General features: G+C 39.3%; 1 protein-coding gene across 1 annotated transcript in view; it reads right to left on the bottom strand.

Moving 5' to 3' along the window:
* LOC126457681 (nose resistant to fluoxetine protein 6-like) overlaps positions 1 to 19,274 on the bottom strand; it is a 621,246-nt gene that overhangs the window by 165,920 nt on the left and 436,052 nt on the right. The window contains exon 2 of the mRNA XM_050094185.1: positions 6,051 to 6,256. Coding sequence (XP_049950142.1) covers positions 6,051 to 6,256 — 206 coding nt within the window. The remainder of the gene's footprint in view (positions 1 to 6,050; positions 6,257 to 19,274) is intronic.

Genomic DNA, 19,274 nt, shown 5'->3' with positions numbered 1-19,274 from the left:
AAAGGGCTGCAGCAGCCTTTTCTGTCAATTGTGTTGGAGTTTTAGCTATAATAACTATGTTGCTGTCATGAGGAAACAGTATTTTTTCTCTGGAACTTTCTGGGAAATTGTTAATATAAACACGTAGGTTGCAATAGTTATTCAGAGATGAAGAGGCTCACACAGGATAGAGCAGCATGGACAGCTGCATCAAGCCAGTCATGGGACTGAAGACCACAACAACAACAAATAAGAAAATGGATTGGGACTAGTCCACTCCCTTGTGGCATGCCTATATTAATGTGTTGTGGGTCTGATAAAGTGTTTTAACAGAAATCCATTTGAAGTATGTGAGATCTCAACTCACTGCACCCAATTTCTCAAGTACAACTTAAACAACTTCTTAGCCACACATCACATTCCTAGCAATTCTAATTTATGCAGTGATGAATCTTTTGAGTAAACGAAGTAAGTTGCATTGACATTATCACTTTCATCCACAACCACAAAAAATGACTTTTGTAAACTGTGCAATCCCATATTCTGTACCTCTTCTGGACCTGAAACCATGTCATTCATTACAAAGAAATTTAAATTTATTTAGACACTTCGTTAATCCATTCCTCACTATTGTTTAAATAATTTTGGAAATTATGGACAGTGAAGTGATTGGTCTATACTTTGTACATTTTTACATCACCATTTTTAAGTGTGGATATTACTTTTGCTTGCTTTAGGTACTCAGGAAAACAGACAGATTTGAATGATTCATTGGTTGCTTTTATCAGTGGAGCTTTTATGTTATTTACACTTTCTTTATGGACACAGTCTTGGATTTATCATGAAACATAGTAAGTCTATTGATAAATTCTCAGATTTTAACATATAATGTCAACTCATTTCTTGTATCCTCCCATGGGATACCCGAACACCCCCATTGTAGGGCATTGTGGCTGACCTGTTTTAAATTTCTGTGTGTCATCAAGTAAGATTTTTTGCTGGTAGCCAGCATGGGTATATTAACAATATCATATCATAGGCAGAAAAGTTATGACCAAAGCCTGATTGGAATCAATTGCTTTATCTCTCCTTTTTGTTGCCATTATATCTAGGATAGTGTAGCTGTGCGGCAGTTGGTTGATTGGATTCGGAAGTGTATTATCATTAGAGCAAAACAGTTCCCTGAATTCTGTCTGGAGCAATATTTTAGCCTTTGGTCTAGAATTATGTCTGCCATAATGAAAACATACTCATATCAGGACAAGAATGAAGACACAGTTGACAAAGGACTATACTGTTTAAATTTTGGGTGATTTATAGATTGTTTCAATTTAAAGATTGTGATTTGACATACAAAACTACCATAAATTGATTTGTTCATTTTCGAAGTTCAATATTTCTCAAAATGTTACATGTACAAATATGACTGATATGTGAATATAGCTGTAAAGACCCCAAGTTTTCATTGGACCCATCAGTTAGCATTGTGAGTGAAGTGCCTTAACAAAATGGTAACAAAGCAAGAAAAGAGTTTTTGTGAATGAATTATAGAGAGAAACTGCAGTGCAAACAGAGCACTGTGAATTGGTATTGACACTTTAGGGATGCTGGTTATCTCTGTAAATAGAAAATTACCAGTCGACTAGGTGGAGAGGATGAGGGAAAGTTTCTTACACAGTCCGAAAAATCAATGGTCCATGCAAGCCATGAACTTGGAATACTGCACCAAACTGTGTGGAAGGTTTTGTGATGGTGGTTACTTTTCAAATCATGCGATTTGCAGCTCATGCAACAATTAAAACTGAAAGATTATGGCTGGGACCTGCAGTTACGCATCGCAATGTAGGAAGCACTTGAGGATGAACATTTCACCTCCAAGTAAATATTCAGTGGTGCAGCAAGCTTCCATTTATGTGGAAAGGTTAAGCAGCACAGTGTAAAGTGTGGAGCACTGAACATCCTCATGCAGTTGTGGTGCATGAATCAGTTTTACTGAAGGCTAATGTTTTCTGTGCAGTGACATAGATGAAGCTGTACGGATCATTTTTCTATTGTGTGAAGACTGCGGTCAGTACCTCTCACCTTGAAATGTTGCAACTTTGGTTCTTTCCACAACTGACTGTTTATCCCAAGAATTTCATCTTCCAACAAGATGGGGCACCCCCTCATATGAGCATCAATGTTTTTCACTACCTAAACAATGAAACTCTGGATTCATGAATTGGTCATGATGGTGAAAATGATGTGACTGTTCTCTTGCTTCCCCAGGTCTCCTAACCTAATACTTTGTGACTTTTTCCTTTGAGGGTACATTAAGGACTGTGTTTACATACCCCCTCCCCTCCCCTGCCAAGATCACTGGAGCTCTGAGTATGCACCAATGTTGCTGTGATAACCATTGTCAGGATATTGCTACGTAAGGTATGGAATGAACCTGACTAACCCTTGGACAGGATCTGTGTGATGAGAGGGACACTCATAAACATCATAGAGTGCAAAATGCACACTTGGTGAGATTATGGTTCTATTCAGGCATCAATCATATTTCTACATGTAATACTTTGAAAAATATGCAGTTTCAAAAATGTATGAGCCATTTATAGTAGCCCTGTATTTATTTTGAGAAACAAGAACTCCTCTTTTCTCTCACCAGTAGCAATAAATGCACTTAATATCCATATACCCAAAGCATATTAAAATCTATTAGACTGTCAATGTAAAACCTAAGAGATGAACAGAGTCAAAGAAGAAGCTTTATTTTAACTGTGATACTTGTAAGGTGAGTTGATAGAACAGATTGTAGAACACTCTAAACTGAGCTGGTAATGACTACACTTAGAGTGAGAGAGAAGCTGCTCACAGGTACTTGCTGGCACATGCTGACTGGAGAGAGTCAATTACCAACATTCATTACTTCAGACTCCATGTAGAAAGACAGGATAACAGACAGCTGGCAGCACTGTTGCCACTTTCGATTGTGAAGAACAAAAGACTGGTGTCAGGAGTCACTGAAAATCATACTTGGCTGTAACTGCCACAACACTGAGGCACTGTTATAGAACTGTAAATGAAATTTTGCTATGTGATTAGTCATGACTGACTCATGAAACAGCCCTACAAAGTCCACTTCAGTTGCCATGAATATTCTCTTGCCATATGGACTAGAGATTTTCCTGAGGGATGAAAAAGAATGGTTCAAATGGCTCTGAGCACTATGGGACTCAACATCTTAGGTCATAAGTCCCCTAGAACTTAGAACTACTTAAACCTAACTAACCTGACATCACACACACCCATGCCCGAGGCAGGATTCGAACCTGCGACCGTAGCAGCCCCGCGGTTCTGTACTGCAGCGCCAGAACCGCACGGCCACCGCGGCCGGCCCTGAGGGATGACCTAAGTTGTAGTCACCCTGTACGTACAAGGTCTTTTCAAAAAATTCTGTAACTTTGTTCATAAAATTTTTCTGTGTTTACCTTTCACTTATTGTGTGAGGTCATCTTTGAAATACTCTCCTCCACAATTGGAGGATGTGGCAGCACAGTGATTTCATTTTTTGTGCAATAATCACACACCAACAGGGATGAATATGTAGGTACATTATCATGATACATGACCCATGAATTGTCTCGTCACAATTCAGGCCACTTCCTTCTCACATTTTCTTGTAGGCATTGCAGTATGTCCTGATAGTACCATCCAATAACAGTTTGTCCTTGTGGCATTAATTCTTGATTAAATAATCCTTCAAAGTCAAAGAAAACTATCAGCATGGATTTGACATTTGATGTGACATGATGAGCTTGTTTTGTCTTGTAGAACCTTTTTTGACCCATTGTGAAGACTGAACTTTGGTGTCAACCTTATAACTGTAGGACCATGTCTCTTCACCAGTTATGAGTCTCTTAAGGGACACCTCATTCTCATTTGTGCAATCCAAAATCTCTTCACAGATTGTGGTCTTGATTCATGAGCCATGGGATGAACTAGGTGGCAGCATGATGCATTCCAAGATGTTGTGTCAGAATTTCAAGACATTATCCAACTGAAATGTTATGTTCTTCTGAAATCTCTCAGTCAGTCAGTCATTGATCGGCATGCACAATTTCATTGATGTTCTAACATGAGCATTGTCAGTAGATGTCTAAGGGTCACCTGTAACTTCCATCTGACCATTTTTAAACTATGTGACCAGTCATATCACCAAGTACAGTTTAAGAACTCATCACCATGGGCTTCCTCTATCATTTGCTTGAGTATCAAGCAAAATTTAATGCAGACGCATTGCTCATCTAACCCTGCCATCTCAAAATAGCAAACCATGCAACACAATGTTCTAATCAATACAGCACTGAACAATAACTAACATGAATACAACAATGAAACTTTTGGCAGGTACACATTACACACATGTATGTGCAGGGATGCCAACACACCATTGGCAAGAAATTATGAATGTTCTGGAATTTTTTGAACAGGCCTTGTAAGTAGCAAAATTGTGTACAGTATTTTCAGACTCAAATCAAATGTTATTTCAATTGCTACAAATCAAACATAAAAGAGTTACATTCAAACCACTAAGTAGCTGCAAGCATCAACAAATTAATAAAATCTGTTTATCAGCTTTCACATACAGCTTGAATAATTTGTATTAGATAGCTTTCCAAGCACATTAATAGTAAAAAAGAGAGTTTGTAAAAAAAGGGGGGAGAGGGGGAGAGGGATAGGAAACAGTTCTTAAATGTGGTTCTTCCAAATGTTGCACTGAGGTCATAGGTAGTTCACATGGATTCATGGAACACACTAGAGGGAAATTATGTTGACAAATTAATAACTATGTATACTTGGCCTCACAATGGTATGGCTAAATAAAATCTTTTCAGTATTCCAGCTATGTCATGTGGTTATACTTCCCAAGCTCTCAGCCAAGTACCCCTGAGGCATAGTCAAGTGATAACTCATTTACCAATTGACAATGCCCAAGGAGCATCATCATAATGCTCATGGATGTCAAACCATTTTATGTGGATGGAAGCCCAGGAAGATTTTATTCAAACTAAATAACAATTAAAAAGGTTTTATGTAGGTTAGGTAATGATGTGGTCTATTGTATAACCTCAAAATAAGCAGGCAGAGGATGGTGGGATGAAGATATAAACCACAAATCCTGTCTAGAATTCAGAATGGAATATTATTCTCTGGTATGAGATCTATACTAGGTTATCAGCAGATATCAAGTACAAAACTGAAATGCCCATTATATTGCAAACAAAGGTAAAAAAAAAAAAAAGAAAATACTGCATTTGCGACACCAATAATTTTTTGCAAAATTTGGACTCAGGGATGTAAATTTTTCATAAGTCTAGTGTTTGCATTAAACAGATTTTGGCTTTGTCAGTGTATAACCATGTAAAGTTACATAGATTTTTTGTTTCAAATATTAGATATAAGGCAGAGTAGTAAGAGGGGGAATTGTGGCTGTTGTCACAGAGCTAAGTTTCTTCTGATTTATGTGTAAAGCAATCTAGTAATAAGTCCCATAAATATCAGTGTGAATGGATTTGTGCTAGTTGTATTTTGTTGTTAGTATGTTTCAAAGATGGAGCCTGCAAATGCTGGTTCTGTCTGTCAATGCATAACTTGACTCTTTCTACATCCTCAACTCTGCCCTTCATGGCAGGATTTATGGAACACTATGTGTGAATGAATGAATGATGTAATGAGTGGGGAGTGGCAACAGTAAACTCACTTATATAATTGAAACATGTGTGTGTGTGTGTGGGGGGGGGGTTTGCACGAATACACGATTTTTAGGAAGTTGTTATATTTTAATTCTTGTTACATTTTTTATTATTTTACTATTTTTAACACCACTCGTCTCAAAAGGTTGTAGGAGCAGCACTAAAGAGCTGAATGTCATGAGTCTAAACCAGTCTCATCACTGATCATCATCATAATTACCACCAACATTATCATCATTATTAATAGTTTCACCAGAAGCACTATGATATTTTTCGAATATTTTAGGTGAAATTTTAGCACATGAAATAATAATGTCAGCACACACTTACTATCCTGCTTAGAGTCCCATTATTGTTTTTATTTTGTCTTGCGTGTAGCTCATTCGAAAATGTGATATCAGCAAGACAGTGCTGCCCATCAAATTTGCCAGTCTGTGTTTTTATTCCTTGTATGTCAATGCATTCATCAAAAACTCCAAGGTCAGTACCACCACCTGTTATAATGCCTTTTGGTACTTTTGTTGAAGAGTCAAACACTGAAACAGAAAGAAATGCATTACGGTTAATGAATTATTTACAATTGGATTTGAGTAGGTCCTATTGTTTTTCATCAAAGGCAAAATCTGCTGGTAAACTACCAAGGGCTATTAATGAGTGTTGACCGTATGTGTTAATTTAAAGAAATCCTTAGAGTACAATGATAATAACTGCACCATTCTTTGATATATTGAGCTTTAATGCAGTTATATGTAATTTGCTTCATCTTTCCAAATGTGCTAACAAAACATTTCTTTATCGAACAGGGGAAGCAATGGTTTACATCACTGATAGGTGTTTTGGTCAAATATGCTTCATAATTATTGTAACTATCACTTTAGGGTCATCAATGAATTTTTGAAACACAAATAAACTCACTGTAAAAAAAGATTAGATTTTTGATTAGTCCACAAATCAAACAATAATAGTCCTTGCTAAGAATAATATAAGCAACAGTTCCTGATAGAAATTTATATAAGTCCAAGCACTGTTACATTATTATATACACATACTGGAATTATAATGTCAAGCAAAGTCCCAATAAGTTTTGTGGTCTGGAAACCACATGCTCATAAGCAGAATCACTGTGCAACACAAGTCTAAATCATTCCAGGTAAACAGTAGGGCCAGTTGTAGTTCACTTGAAGAGATGAAGTCAGATAATTGAATCTTAAACTGAGTTAGGCACTGGGTAGCCTTAATTTGCCTTCTATGGATGTTCACATCACCAGTATGTGATATCATTAGCTTTCCCATGCATGCACCCTCACTGGATGTGGGCAACGTTACATATATAATTATGTCCATATATCTTCCACTTGCAGGTCTGGTGGTTTATAGTCCATGCACAATGCCATGGCTGGTAGAATTGCAGATGGCAGGACATGTTTGAGGAGCGTAATATATTTGGAGTTATGGGCAGGCATTGTAGGTGAAATGCTGAGCGCTGGAGAGGAAGTGCCATTCTAAACTGTAGCATACACTCACTTTTTTTGGAAATATTAAGTGGGGCCCCTCGACACCCACACTTGTGTGGTGACCATTCAAAAAGATCTGCTGTCAGCTCTGCTTTTGTTAGTATCTAAAAAAGATTTCTGCCAGAAATGCAACAATTTATTTTTGGCTGGCTTATTAACCATTTGTGACTTTCAGAGAAGTGTGATGAATGGCGAATTTTAAGTAAAACCTACACATTTCTCTGTTTGCCATGATAAATTTTGCTTCTTCTGCCAAAACACAGTGGAATTTAAAACCCACCACATTTCTCATTTCATGAGCTATCGATGCCCCTTAAAAATTACATTCTTTCATCAAAAAAGTCTGTAGCTATTGGAATGTCATAGTATATAATGAAGATTTACATAATAACAAAATAGTAAAATACTCTCCTCTTTACCTCCTATCATTTTCTGAAATCTCATTTCGATATCTGAAACCATTTATGAAATGTGAGGAATGTTGTGAATACCAGTATTTCACTCTGGCTTTATCACTGGTGCAGTGCAATCACAAATTATTGGTGACAGATAGATACCTCTAGCCAAGTCTAGAAAAAATCAATATGTTAGCTGAATTTCATATGCAACAACATATTATGTAATATGCAACAAACGCAAAATCACAGTAACCTCTGTTTTTCATTGCACACTTTTCTGAATTTTGTGCAGTGTCTTACTTCCACATAAATATCACAATAACCATGCCCATTAATGAAGTGATGGACACAGCATCATAAACCTGACATATAAAGCTATAAGTAAAGTAAAAGTGAAATTTTTTTATCAAATAGTTTCTGTAAAATCATATGAGAAAGACTGCAGGGCATGCCCATGAATTCTGCCATTGATGACTTGCCAAATGTTGGAAAACACTTACCAGCCTCCCTTTCCAGCAAAGGAAGGAACTCGCCTAGAGCTTTGGATGAAAACTGGTCACTGTGCATTGTCCACCATATCCTATGCAGGCTATACTGGATTCATGTTGATACAGTCATAGGGTCAGTTCAGACACCAAATATTACATCAATCTATTAATTTTCCCACATCATATCAAAGATTAAATCCATGTTGATTCAGAAAGGCTTTCCAAGGATCAGCTTACTAATATTGTAAGCTGAAGATGTAAACAAATTGAAAAAGCTGTTGCAGTATGCACTGTAATAAATTATGATCATATGATCTATTTCAAAAACACACAAGTAATAGGCAAATTTGACTACCATTGTCTTCCTTTGTTTTTAGAGAGATTTTAGTAAATCACCAACAATGTCAACAACATTAATAGCCATGCTGTGTTAAATGAATTGCCTCATACAAACATTTGAAAGTAAAATTTTGATTTCTGATCTAACTTAGAACCCTAAGAAGGTGTGGTTTTATGTAAAGCAACTCTTTGGTTGTTCCTGGTGATGTAAATCTTTTATTGTTTGCACTAATCTAGGATCAGTTCTTAAACCATCCTTATTAGTGATATGACCCAAAAAGCTAACTTCCTCCAGTGCAAAATGACATTTTCCCTCACTGAGGATCAAATGGGCTGCTTGTAATCCCTTGAATACCTCCCTCAGGCATTGACTATGCTCTCACATATTTCTTGAAAAAATGCTAGACACTGATGTGATTTCAGTCTTTTCAATGTTCCATCCAGCAACTGTTTGAATGTTGCCAGAGCATTCTTCAACCCAAAAGGCGTACTTCTACACAGAAGTGTGAAATAACCTGGTATATGCATGCATATTCAAATACAGAGAGATGTAAACAGACAGAATATGGCACTGCAGTTGGCAATGGCTATATAAGACAATAAGTGTCTGGTGCAGTTGTTAGAGTGGATACTGCTGCTACAATTGCAGGTTATCAAGATTTAAGTGAACCTGAATGTGGTGCTATAGCCAGCGCATGAGTGATGGGACACAGCATTTCTGAGGTAGCGATGAAGTGGGGATTCTCCAGTATGATCATTTCACGAGTGTATCGTAAATATCAGGAATCCAGTAAAACATCAAATCTCCAACATTGCTACAGCCCCAAAAAGATCCTGCAGCAATGGGACCAATGGCAACTGAAGAGTATTGTTCAACATGACAGAAGCGCAACCCTTCTGCAAATTGCTGCAGATTTCAATGCTGGGCCATCAATGAGTGTCAGCTTGTGAACCATTCAATGAAACATTATCAATACAGGCTTTCGGAGCTGAAGGCCCACTCGTATACCTTTGATGATTGCACAACAAAAAGCTTTACACCTCGCTTGAGCCCATCAACACTGACATTGGACTGTTGATGACAGAAAACATGTTGCCTAGTCAGACAAGTCTCATTTCAAATTGTATCAAGAGGATGGATGTTTATGGGTATGGAGACATCATGAATTCATGGATCCTGCATGTCAGCAGGGGACTGTTTAAGCTGGTGGAGGCTCTGTACGAGTGTGGAGTGTGTGCAGTTGGAGTGATATGGGACCCCTGATACATCTACATATGACTCTGACAGGTGAGAGGTACTTAAGCAACTTGTCTGATCTGCTAAATCCATTCATGTCCATTGTGCATTCTGACGGACTTGGGCAATTCCAGTAGGACAATTCAACACCCTCACACGTCCTGAATTGTTACAAAGTTGCTGCAGGAACATTCTTCTGAGTTTAAACACTCCTGCTTGCTACCAAACTCCCCAGAAATGAACATTATTGAGCATATCTGGGATGCCTTGCAACATGCTGTTCAGAAGAATCTCTGGCCCCTCATACTCTTACGGATTTATGGACAGCCCTGAAGGGTTCATGGTGTCAGTTCCCTCCAGCACTACTTCAGACATTAGACGAGTCCATGCCACATCAAGTTGCAGCACTTCTGCATGCTCATGGGGGTCATATACAATATTAGGCAGGTGTACCAGTTTCTTTGGCTCTTCGGTGTATTTTGGTTGTGTCGCTGGATGCAGAAAACACCATTTTCGGTCTATCCTCCACAGCCACTTCTAATTAATGTATCCACTCTGTAAGTCCATTGCTGAGAAGTTCTGGGTTTGCCCTAGGTTATCTATCATCTCTGTGATGTTTGGAACTGGTTAGGCATCTGCTATAATCCTACTATTCGAGTGGTGGTAACTGCAGCAACAGTGGTACTTCTTTGAACCACCCATAGACTTCTTGGGCACAATCACTTTCCCTGGTCTCAGGGGCTATTACTCTCTTCTATTATTCCACCAGCCAGTTGTTGAATCATTAAGTCTTCCAAAACTGGTCACAGCAAACTTGGTATTCTGTATGGCCTTCGATACACTGGTGCTTCGTTCCCTGTCGGAATCTCTAATGGTACCTAACGGTTATTGCTGAGTAGTTGCTCTTGCTGACAGCATCCAATATGAGCAGACCAGTAGTGTCTACCTGTGATTACTTGTACTAGTTGCTATGCACCACTCTGTTTAAAAAGAATAGCTCAATCTGCTCATAAGGTCGAGCCGCACATGTCTGCTTTCATGCCTCGCAACTGAATTGCTGCAAATAATGACCTATGGCTGTGATCCTTTGGTCAAACATTCTATGCATTGACTAGAATTGTGAACTGATAAAACATGCAGAAATACAAAATAAAAGTTACAAGAATAATTTAATAATAAGCGTTCTATTCTAATGTCTGTAATTGACGCAGTCCACAGAGAATTATGCTGAATAATGTTTATTCAAGAAAGGACATCTCAAACAAACAGAAAGTGGTCCTATGATATTAAGTTAAAATACAGACAAAAATATCTTATCAAATACAGTGAAATTACGTTAAGATCATTATGAGAATGGCAGCAATAACCCCAAACTAAATAGTCATAAAATATATGTGAAAAGTAAGTCCACTTAGTGGTCACAATATACAGAATATTCATCAGCTCAAAACAGTTCAGTGTTCAACATGATGATTCACAAACTGACACACGCGATACAAAGAATAGTATCTCTTACACCTTCTGTTCTCAGTTCTGTAAATCAAGCGGCAAAAGTTATAGTTCTGTTCTGGAGCACATTCAGACTTCTCAAACTGTAAAGCCCCTTCAGAAGTATCAACCATTCACTGCCCAAAATCATTCACCTATACGACAAAATCACACACATTACCTCAGACAGGTCTGCCTTCTTCCAACGCAAATGTAAAAGTGTGGAGAATCACTCCCTTGAGCTTGTCACTCAAATGTCCCAGGCTCCACTTGACTCCTATAACTCCTATAATGTTCTGCTACTGTCTGCTTTTCCATTGGCTGAAGCCTTCCTCACCAAAAATACATCACTCTTACATCCTACATGATTTCATTCAACATGACCACTCCCCGTACTACACTAATATATTACAACAATATTTAAATAAAGAAATGTGCAAGTGTGTTCACATTAAATTACAGTGAACTCTCATTAAATTTTGTTTAATCTATTATTTATGCATTCTTGACAGAAGCATCTTTTGATTCTATTTTGAGTTGTGGCATCCACTAACATACACTACTGATCACTTTTAAATTAGAACATTTTTAGTAGCACTTTCAATCAACATTTGAATAAAGTTACTGGCAAAATATTAAACAATTCATTAAATAAATACACAAGTATGACAAAATATGAGATATAGATGCTGTGTTCATTTGCTGTGTAAATGCGGAGAATACGATGTTCTGACCAACATTTGCATAACAAAAATATATATGAAAGACATAATTAATCAAGAAATAAAATAGATACAGATACAAAGCTTTCTGAAATGATGGCTGTTGTGCACTGCTTTCATCTGAGCTATTTGTTGCAATCACATGATGAAATTAAAAGTTGTTAATTCAGAGATCCATTGTGTAAATGTTTATTCACTGTGAAATATTAACTTCTGTAGGCGCTTCAGTCTGGAACCGCGCGACCGCTATGATCGCAGGTTCAAATCCTGCCTCGGGCATGGATATGTGTGATGTCCTTAGGTTAGTTAGGTTTAAGTAGTTCTAAGTTCTAGGGGACTGATGACCTCAAATGTTAAGCCCCATAGTGCTCAGAGCCAACCTCTGTAGTTTTAAGACTTTTGAAATTATTGTTGTGTCACCGGATGTTACTCATTTTTCAGGGATCACCATTGTATTCAGATTTGCATTAATATTTGACTGTAGATTCTCACAAAGCTGTAAGAAGCCTTCTTACAGTTTGTCTCAAAGCCCACCATTGGTTGAGCATAGCCAGCCATCTTAAATGATCGATGCATTGTCCAAACTCCCCATACCAGGGTTTTCTTCACATCTGGTCTTTTGCTGATATCCTTTTACTTGGCTTGCGTGGAGCAACTGCAGCGGCCTGCCCAGCCATAAAACAGCATATACCTCCCAGAATACGTAATATTATAATCTTAAGTTTCCTCAGTGTAATACAAATTATAAAATTATAGCAGATTAATTAGATACCAAATAAACACATAAAATCAAATAAACTCTCGAATCAGCTCATTCTTTTCAAAAGTTTTAGTGCTTCTGCGTTCATTTGATAGCAATTCTTTTTTGCCACTTCATAGCATTTCACCATCACCATCACAACACATGATCAATGTTCTGTTGTTGAAGTTTGGATCATTCACAGTCCAGCTGTCACTGCAGAAATTCATGATGCCCTTGGCAAAGTACTCTAGTATGTCTTCAGTAATCCCATCCTTAATCCAGTACTGTCTTTCAAGTTTCTCCACGTGGAGGCAGTATGCACTTCAGTCATCTTGAGTTATCATTTCAAAATCTGCAACAATTTGGACAAGCCGGCTGCTGTGGCCAAGCGGTTCTAGGCACTTCAGTCCGGAACCGCGCTGCTGCTATGGTCGCAGGTTCGAATCCTGCTTCCGGCATGAATGTGTGTGATGTCCTTAGGTTAGTTAGGTTTAAGTAGTTCTAGGTCTCGGGGACTGATGACCTCAGATGTTAAGTCCCATAGTGCTTAGAGCCATTTGAACGACCTCATCCAGAAGTAAATCTAGGCATGCTAGGACTCAGTACAGTGCCAACACGAATGTCTTTAATGTTTTCTCGTCTGGCACTGCAATAATTATTATACAGACTACGTTCCGATCCATCTTTGGAATGGCCCTCTTCAGGACGACGGATTTCAGTTATTAAGTGACAGCCGACGCCACATTCTGGCATGTCACTGGACAGACAGAAGTCAAAATGCTTGCGGATGGATGGCTGTACGGCAGGCTATTGGTTGTTCTACTGAAGTATAGTTTGCGTCATGTAGTAAGGCGGCCTAATTTGGTTGTGGTACTCAAGAATATAGGTGATTATTTCTACCTCTACATCTACACGAATACTCTGCAGATCACACTTAAATGCCTGGCAGAGGGCTTGTGGAACCACCTTCACAATAATTCTCTATTGTTCCAATCTCTAACAGCATGCAGAAGAAAAATGGACACCTATATCTTTCTGTGCGACCTCTGATTCCCCTTATTTGGTTATGATGATCTTTTATCCCTTTGTAGGTCGGCGTCAACAAAATATTTTCGCATTCGGGGGAGAAAGTTGGTGATTTAAATTTCGTGAGAAGATTCCTCCGCAGCAAAAAACGCCTTCGTTTTAATGATGTCCACCCCAATTCCTGCATCATGTCAGTGACACTTTCTCTGCGATTTCTTGGTGATAAAAAACGTGCTGCTCTTCTTTGAACTTTCTTGGTGTACTCCATTAATCCTGTCTGGTAAGGAGCCCACGCCGGGTAGCAGAACTCCGAAATAAGATGGACAAGTGCAGTGCAGGCAGTCTCTTTAGTATTTGCATCTTCTAAATGTTCTGCCAATAAAGACAACCTTTGGTTCGCCTTCACCGCAACTTTATCTTTGTGTACTTTACAATGTAAATTGTTCCTAGTTGTAATTCTAGGTATTTAGTTGAATTTGCTGCCTTTAGATTTGACTGATTTATAGCGTAACCGAAGTCTGACGGGTTCGTTTTAGCACTCATGTGGAAGACCTCACACTTTTAATTATTTATGGTCAATTGCCGATTTTCGCACCATACAGATTCTAAATCGTCTTGCAATTTGTTTTGATCTTCTGATGAACTTACTAGACGATAAAGGACAGCATTATCTGCAAACAACTAAATCGTTTGTATAGATAAGAAACAGCAGAGGGGCTATAACGTCAGAAATCGCTCTTGCTTTGCTCGATGACTTTCCTTCAGTTACTATGAACTGTGATATCTCTGACAGGAAATCACGAATTCAGTCGCATAACTGAGATGATATTCTATAAGCAGTCAATTTGACTAAAAGCCGCTTGTGAGGTACTGTATCAAAAGCCTTCTGGAAATCTACAAAAATGCGGAATCAATCTCAAATCCCTTGTCAATAGCACTCAATACTACGTGTGAGTAAAGAGCTAGTTTTGTTTAACGAGAACGAAATTTTGTAAATCCGTGTTGAAATGAAATGTCGTGTGGCTAGGGCCTCCCGTCGGGTAGACCATTCGCCTGGTCTTTCGAGTTGACGCCACTTCGGCGACCTACGCGTCGATGGGGATGAAATGATGATGATTTGGACAACACAACACCCAGTCCCTGAGCGGATAAAATCTCCGACCCAGCCGGGAATCGAACCCGGGCCCTTAGGATTGACTGTCTGTCACGCTGACCACTCAGCTACCGGGGACGGACTAAATCCGTGTTGACTGTGTGTCAGTAGACCGTTCTCTTCGGGATAATTCATAATGTTCGAACACAATAATGTTCCAAAACCCTGCTGCATATCGACGTTAATGATATGAGCCTGTAATTTAGTGAATTACTGCTGCTGTCTTTTCTGAATATTGGTGTGATCTGTACAACTTTCCAGTCGTTTGTCGAGAGAACGGTTGTATATGATTGTTAAGTACGGAGCTATTGCATCAGCATACTCTAAAAGGAACCTAATTGGTGTACAGTCTGGAACGGAAGACTTGCTTTTATTAAGTGATTTAAGCTGTTTCATTACTCCGAGGGTGTCTACTTCTAAGTTACTCATGTTGGTAGCTAGTCTTGATTCGAATTGTGAAATACGTACTTCGTCTTCTTTGGTGAAAGAATTTCGCAAGTCTGTTGTTTAGTAACTCTGCTTTGGCAGCACTGTCATCGATAGCATTTCCATTGCTATCGCACAGAGAAGGCATTGATTCTGTCTTGGCGCTAGCATACTTTACATACGACCAGGATCTCTTTCGATTTTCTGCAAGGTTTCGGGACAAAGACAATAGCGAATTGGCACTATAAACTGCTTGGCAAAACGTCACTACGGCAGTTCTTTGTTTTTGCTGGTAAGCCCGGTTCTTGTGGAGCTGCTGATCGTTGAACAAACACGACGTGTTGGACAGGGGTCACTGACGGCCCAGGCCGTCGACAACTTGTATACGTTCTCCTTTTTCATGCTCCTTGGGACTTTTATTATTTCGATAGCCTCCCTCATTTTCTGCTGCTACAGCTGTGGCTACCAAGCATGTACATGGGCTTCTTGAAAACTGATGGGTGGGCCGTATTCCAGGTGATGCCCGGCTACTACTGGTTTGTTGTGTTGCCGCTCTGTCATACACAACTTTCACCGTCCGACACGTGACTGCTAATCGAACTCCTGGTATCGCCAACGTAGGCGACTCAGCAGTTAAACCCTTGCAGGGTGAGAGCATCCACGGTATCCTTCGTAGGCCTCACCAAATTTCGGATTTTGCGGTCACTCTAAAACATGAGCCTAATTTCTCCGTGGAGCAGCATCTAGTGTACGTGCTCGCTGTTGCTTTTTATGTAAGGTGAGCGTGCAACAGGGAGCTGCTCTCTTGTTTCTTCGTTTTGTCTTGGCTGTATCTCATATTTTATTGCAATATCTATTCTAATGGAATGTTTTCCAAGATCGTTTAGCTCATGTTGTAGATTATGTGTCGCTTCCCGGTGAGCTTGGGTTGTCGGCGTACATAGCACCGCGTTATTTGTTGCTGATGATGATGCGACTCTGCATGGTGATGTGTGTCGGTTTACAGTATATACCTTGTATCCAAGTTTACCGCTAGGTGTTCTCCATATTTCCATAATCTGGCAAAGGATCATGCCGTCATCCATTTCCAAAGCGTTTTTTTTTTTTTTCGTTTGTTCAGGTACTGCTGAAACTTCCGTAGTTCTGGTTCTCCATGGCGCCACATGACGAACATGTCGTCCACGTACCTCTGCCAACAGCAAGGGTACGGAACTCTGGCTTCCAGGCGTATAGCGATATTTGCTCCTGCAAGATGTTGATAGTCTTAGCTATAGGCCCATTACTAAACAGAGATTTTGTGACAAGTGGAGCTACGCAAATAGTGAAACGCGCCATCAGCATGAACAGGGAGAATAGCTCCGAGATGTTAACGGCCTGGTTGTTAGCGACCTCAGTTCCACGGGCCGCGCGTGCTGGACAGCCATCTGAGGAGTAATTGCTCCATGAGTGGTAAAATGGAATTTTTGGAGGGGTAAAAACAAAAGAATTCAGTTCTATTGTGGACATTCTGCTTTTGTATTTGCTATTAAAATTATTGGATATAAGGTCATGTACCTAAAACACGTTTAGCACCTCTGTACTATCGTCAGTGTCTTTTCTTTACCAAAATCTGTGAAATGTGAACATATTTCGAATGATATCTAAGCTACGAAATCTAGGTCTTAAGAACAGTTTTTGTTTTGTTTTTGTCACTACCCAAATTTTACGTTATAGGTGACTGCATGATTACTTCCACATTATCCTGTTTAATACATCACTTTATGTTCAAGCGCAATTTTGTTGTTCCAAGATATTTCGCGCGCACATTTTCTGTTGCTAACGTTTTAATTTGGCAGATTGAGAAGCACACAATTATGTTTTTAAAGATCATTACAATTATTACTATTTCATAAGACTAATATTGATTCCATGAGTTAACTACAACATTGTGAAAAGGACAGATTACCACTCACCACATATAGAAGCCACAGAGTTGCAGACAGGCACAATCAAAAGAGTCCTAAACATTTAAGTTTACTGCCAAAATGCCTTCTTCGGAAATAGAAAGCATACAGACATTCACAAAGCACAACTCACACGTTCATGGCTACTTCTCTGGCCACTGTGCCCGAACATTGTTTGATTACGTAACTTACTAATGATTACATTTTTTTTTTCAAATACATGTGGCACACTGTTGTGAAGGTTACAGTTTATGAAAGAATGCGTTAATGTCTCCCTCACATAGTCTACCCACTACACACAAGCTTTGTGCTTTTTACCCTGCATCTACGACAGTAAAACCGAGACATGTATATCACATACGCTGAAACATCTCCTGAAAATCCCTTCTTCGTGTTGTGAGTAGTTCCCGCAGTAGTTCAGAGACTTGTTTCACGATTCACTTCGCAACAATAAATGAATTTATTATTATTATTATTAGAAGTAGTAGTAGTAGTGGCAGTGGTCAAATACAAAGCATTGGCAGCTTGAAGTCTTCCACCTTCTAAGATTTCAGAAGTAAGGAGTCCAACAACCAAGTGATTTAGAAATAGTAAGAGTAAAGCAAACATTTTAACTTGGTTGATTTTCAAATGGGGCGCAGGTTGTGCATGAAGTAAATGTTACGGAAAGAGTGGTGTACAGGAAGCATCCTTTGTAACAAGTGTATGCCCTCAAAGTGGATAGTTAGCTTTCTCTTCTGAGAAGCAGTTTGAGGCAGCACTCGCAATACACTGCTATAACAACAGGTTGCTAGAAATAAGCAGTACCAATTGTGTCATTGACTCTTTAGTAGTTTTCAATGCTATTGTGTTCTCGGTACTCTGCTGTATGTCCCTAGAGTGGTTCCAAGTGCCCAGTCACGCAGAAAATGTTTCAGACATTCATTACTAGATGGCGCATAGTCTTTATGCCAAGTACAGGGCCTGTTTATAGATACTAGAGGCAAGCAATGCTTCCCAGTGGAGTACCAAGTGCCGAGCGTCCAGGTCTCCTTCATTTAGCCAGGAATGGTCTGAAGAGATAAGCTGTTGGTAATGGGCACAGCTCTTTCAGCTGGGAGAGAGATTTTACAATTATAGAGAAATTATTCCTCAATATTTATACAAGGCTGCTGAATCAGCCTTAAAGCTATGAAACCATTCTACATAATTCCAATGCATACAGATGTTTTGTTTGATTTTAAAGATGCTGCTGAAACATCGTTGTCAGTGCAGGCGTGTAAGATCTCCAAAAACCGTATGACCGAAGTGTCTCATACTCATCCATCTCAAATAAATATTCCTACATTAATAACCTCCCCCCATGAACCATGGACCTTGCCGTTGGTGGGGAGGCTTGCGTGCCTCAACGATACAGATAGCCGTACCGCAGGTGCAACTTGAGAGGCCAGACAAACGTGTGGTTCCTGAAGAGGGGCAGCAGCTTTTTCAGTAGTTGCAGGGGCAACAGTCTGGATGATTGACTGATCTGGCCTTGTAACATTAACCAAAATGGCCTTGCTGTTCTGGTACTGCGAACGGCTTAAAGCGAGGGGAAACTACAGCCGTAATTTTTCCCGAGGGCATGCAGCTTTACTGTATGATTAAATGATGATGGCGTCCTCTAGGGTAAAATATTCTGGAGGTAAAATAGTCCCCCATTCAGATCTCCGGGCGGGGACTACTCAAGAGGACATCGCTATCAGGAGAAAGAAAGAGAAAACTGACGTTCTACGGATCGGAGCGTGGAATGTCAGATCCCTTAATCGGGCAGGTAGGTCAGAAAATTTAAAAAGGGAAATGGATAGGTTAAAGTTAGATATAGTGGGAATTAGCGAAGTTCGGTGGCAGGAGGAACAAGACTTCTGGTCAGGTGAATACAGGGTAATAAATACAAAATCAAATAGGGGTAATGCAGGAGTAGGTTTAATAATGAATAAAAAAATAGGCGTAAGGGTAAGCTACTACAAACAGCATAGTGAACGCATTATTGTGGCCAAGATAGATACGAAGCCCACACTTACTACAGTAGTACAAGTTTATATGCCAACTAGCTCTGC

The sequence above is a fragment of the Schistocerca serialis genome, chromosome 2, assembly GCF_023864345.2.
Source record: "Schistocerca serialis cubense isolate TAMUIC-IGC-003099 chromosome 2, iqSchSeri2.2, whole genome shotgun sequence".
NCBI lineage: Eukaryota > Metazoa > Arthropoda > Insecta > Orthoptera > Acrididae > Schistocerca > Schistocerca serialis.
This window is presented reverse-complemented; position numbering and strand designations above follow the sequence as displayed.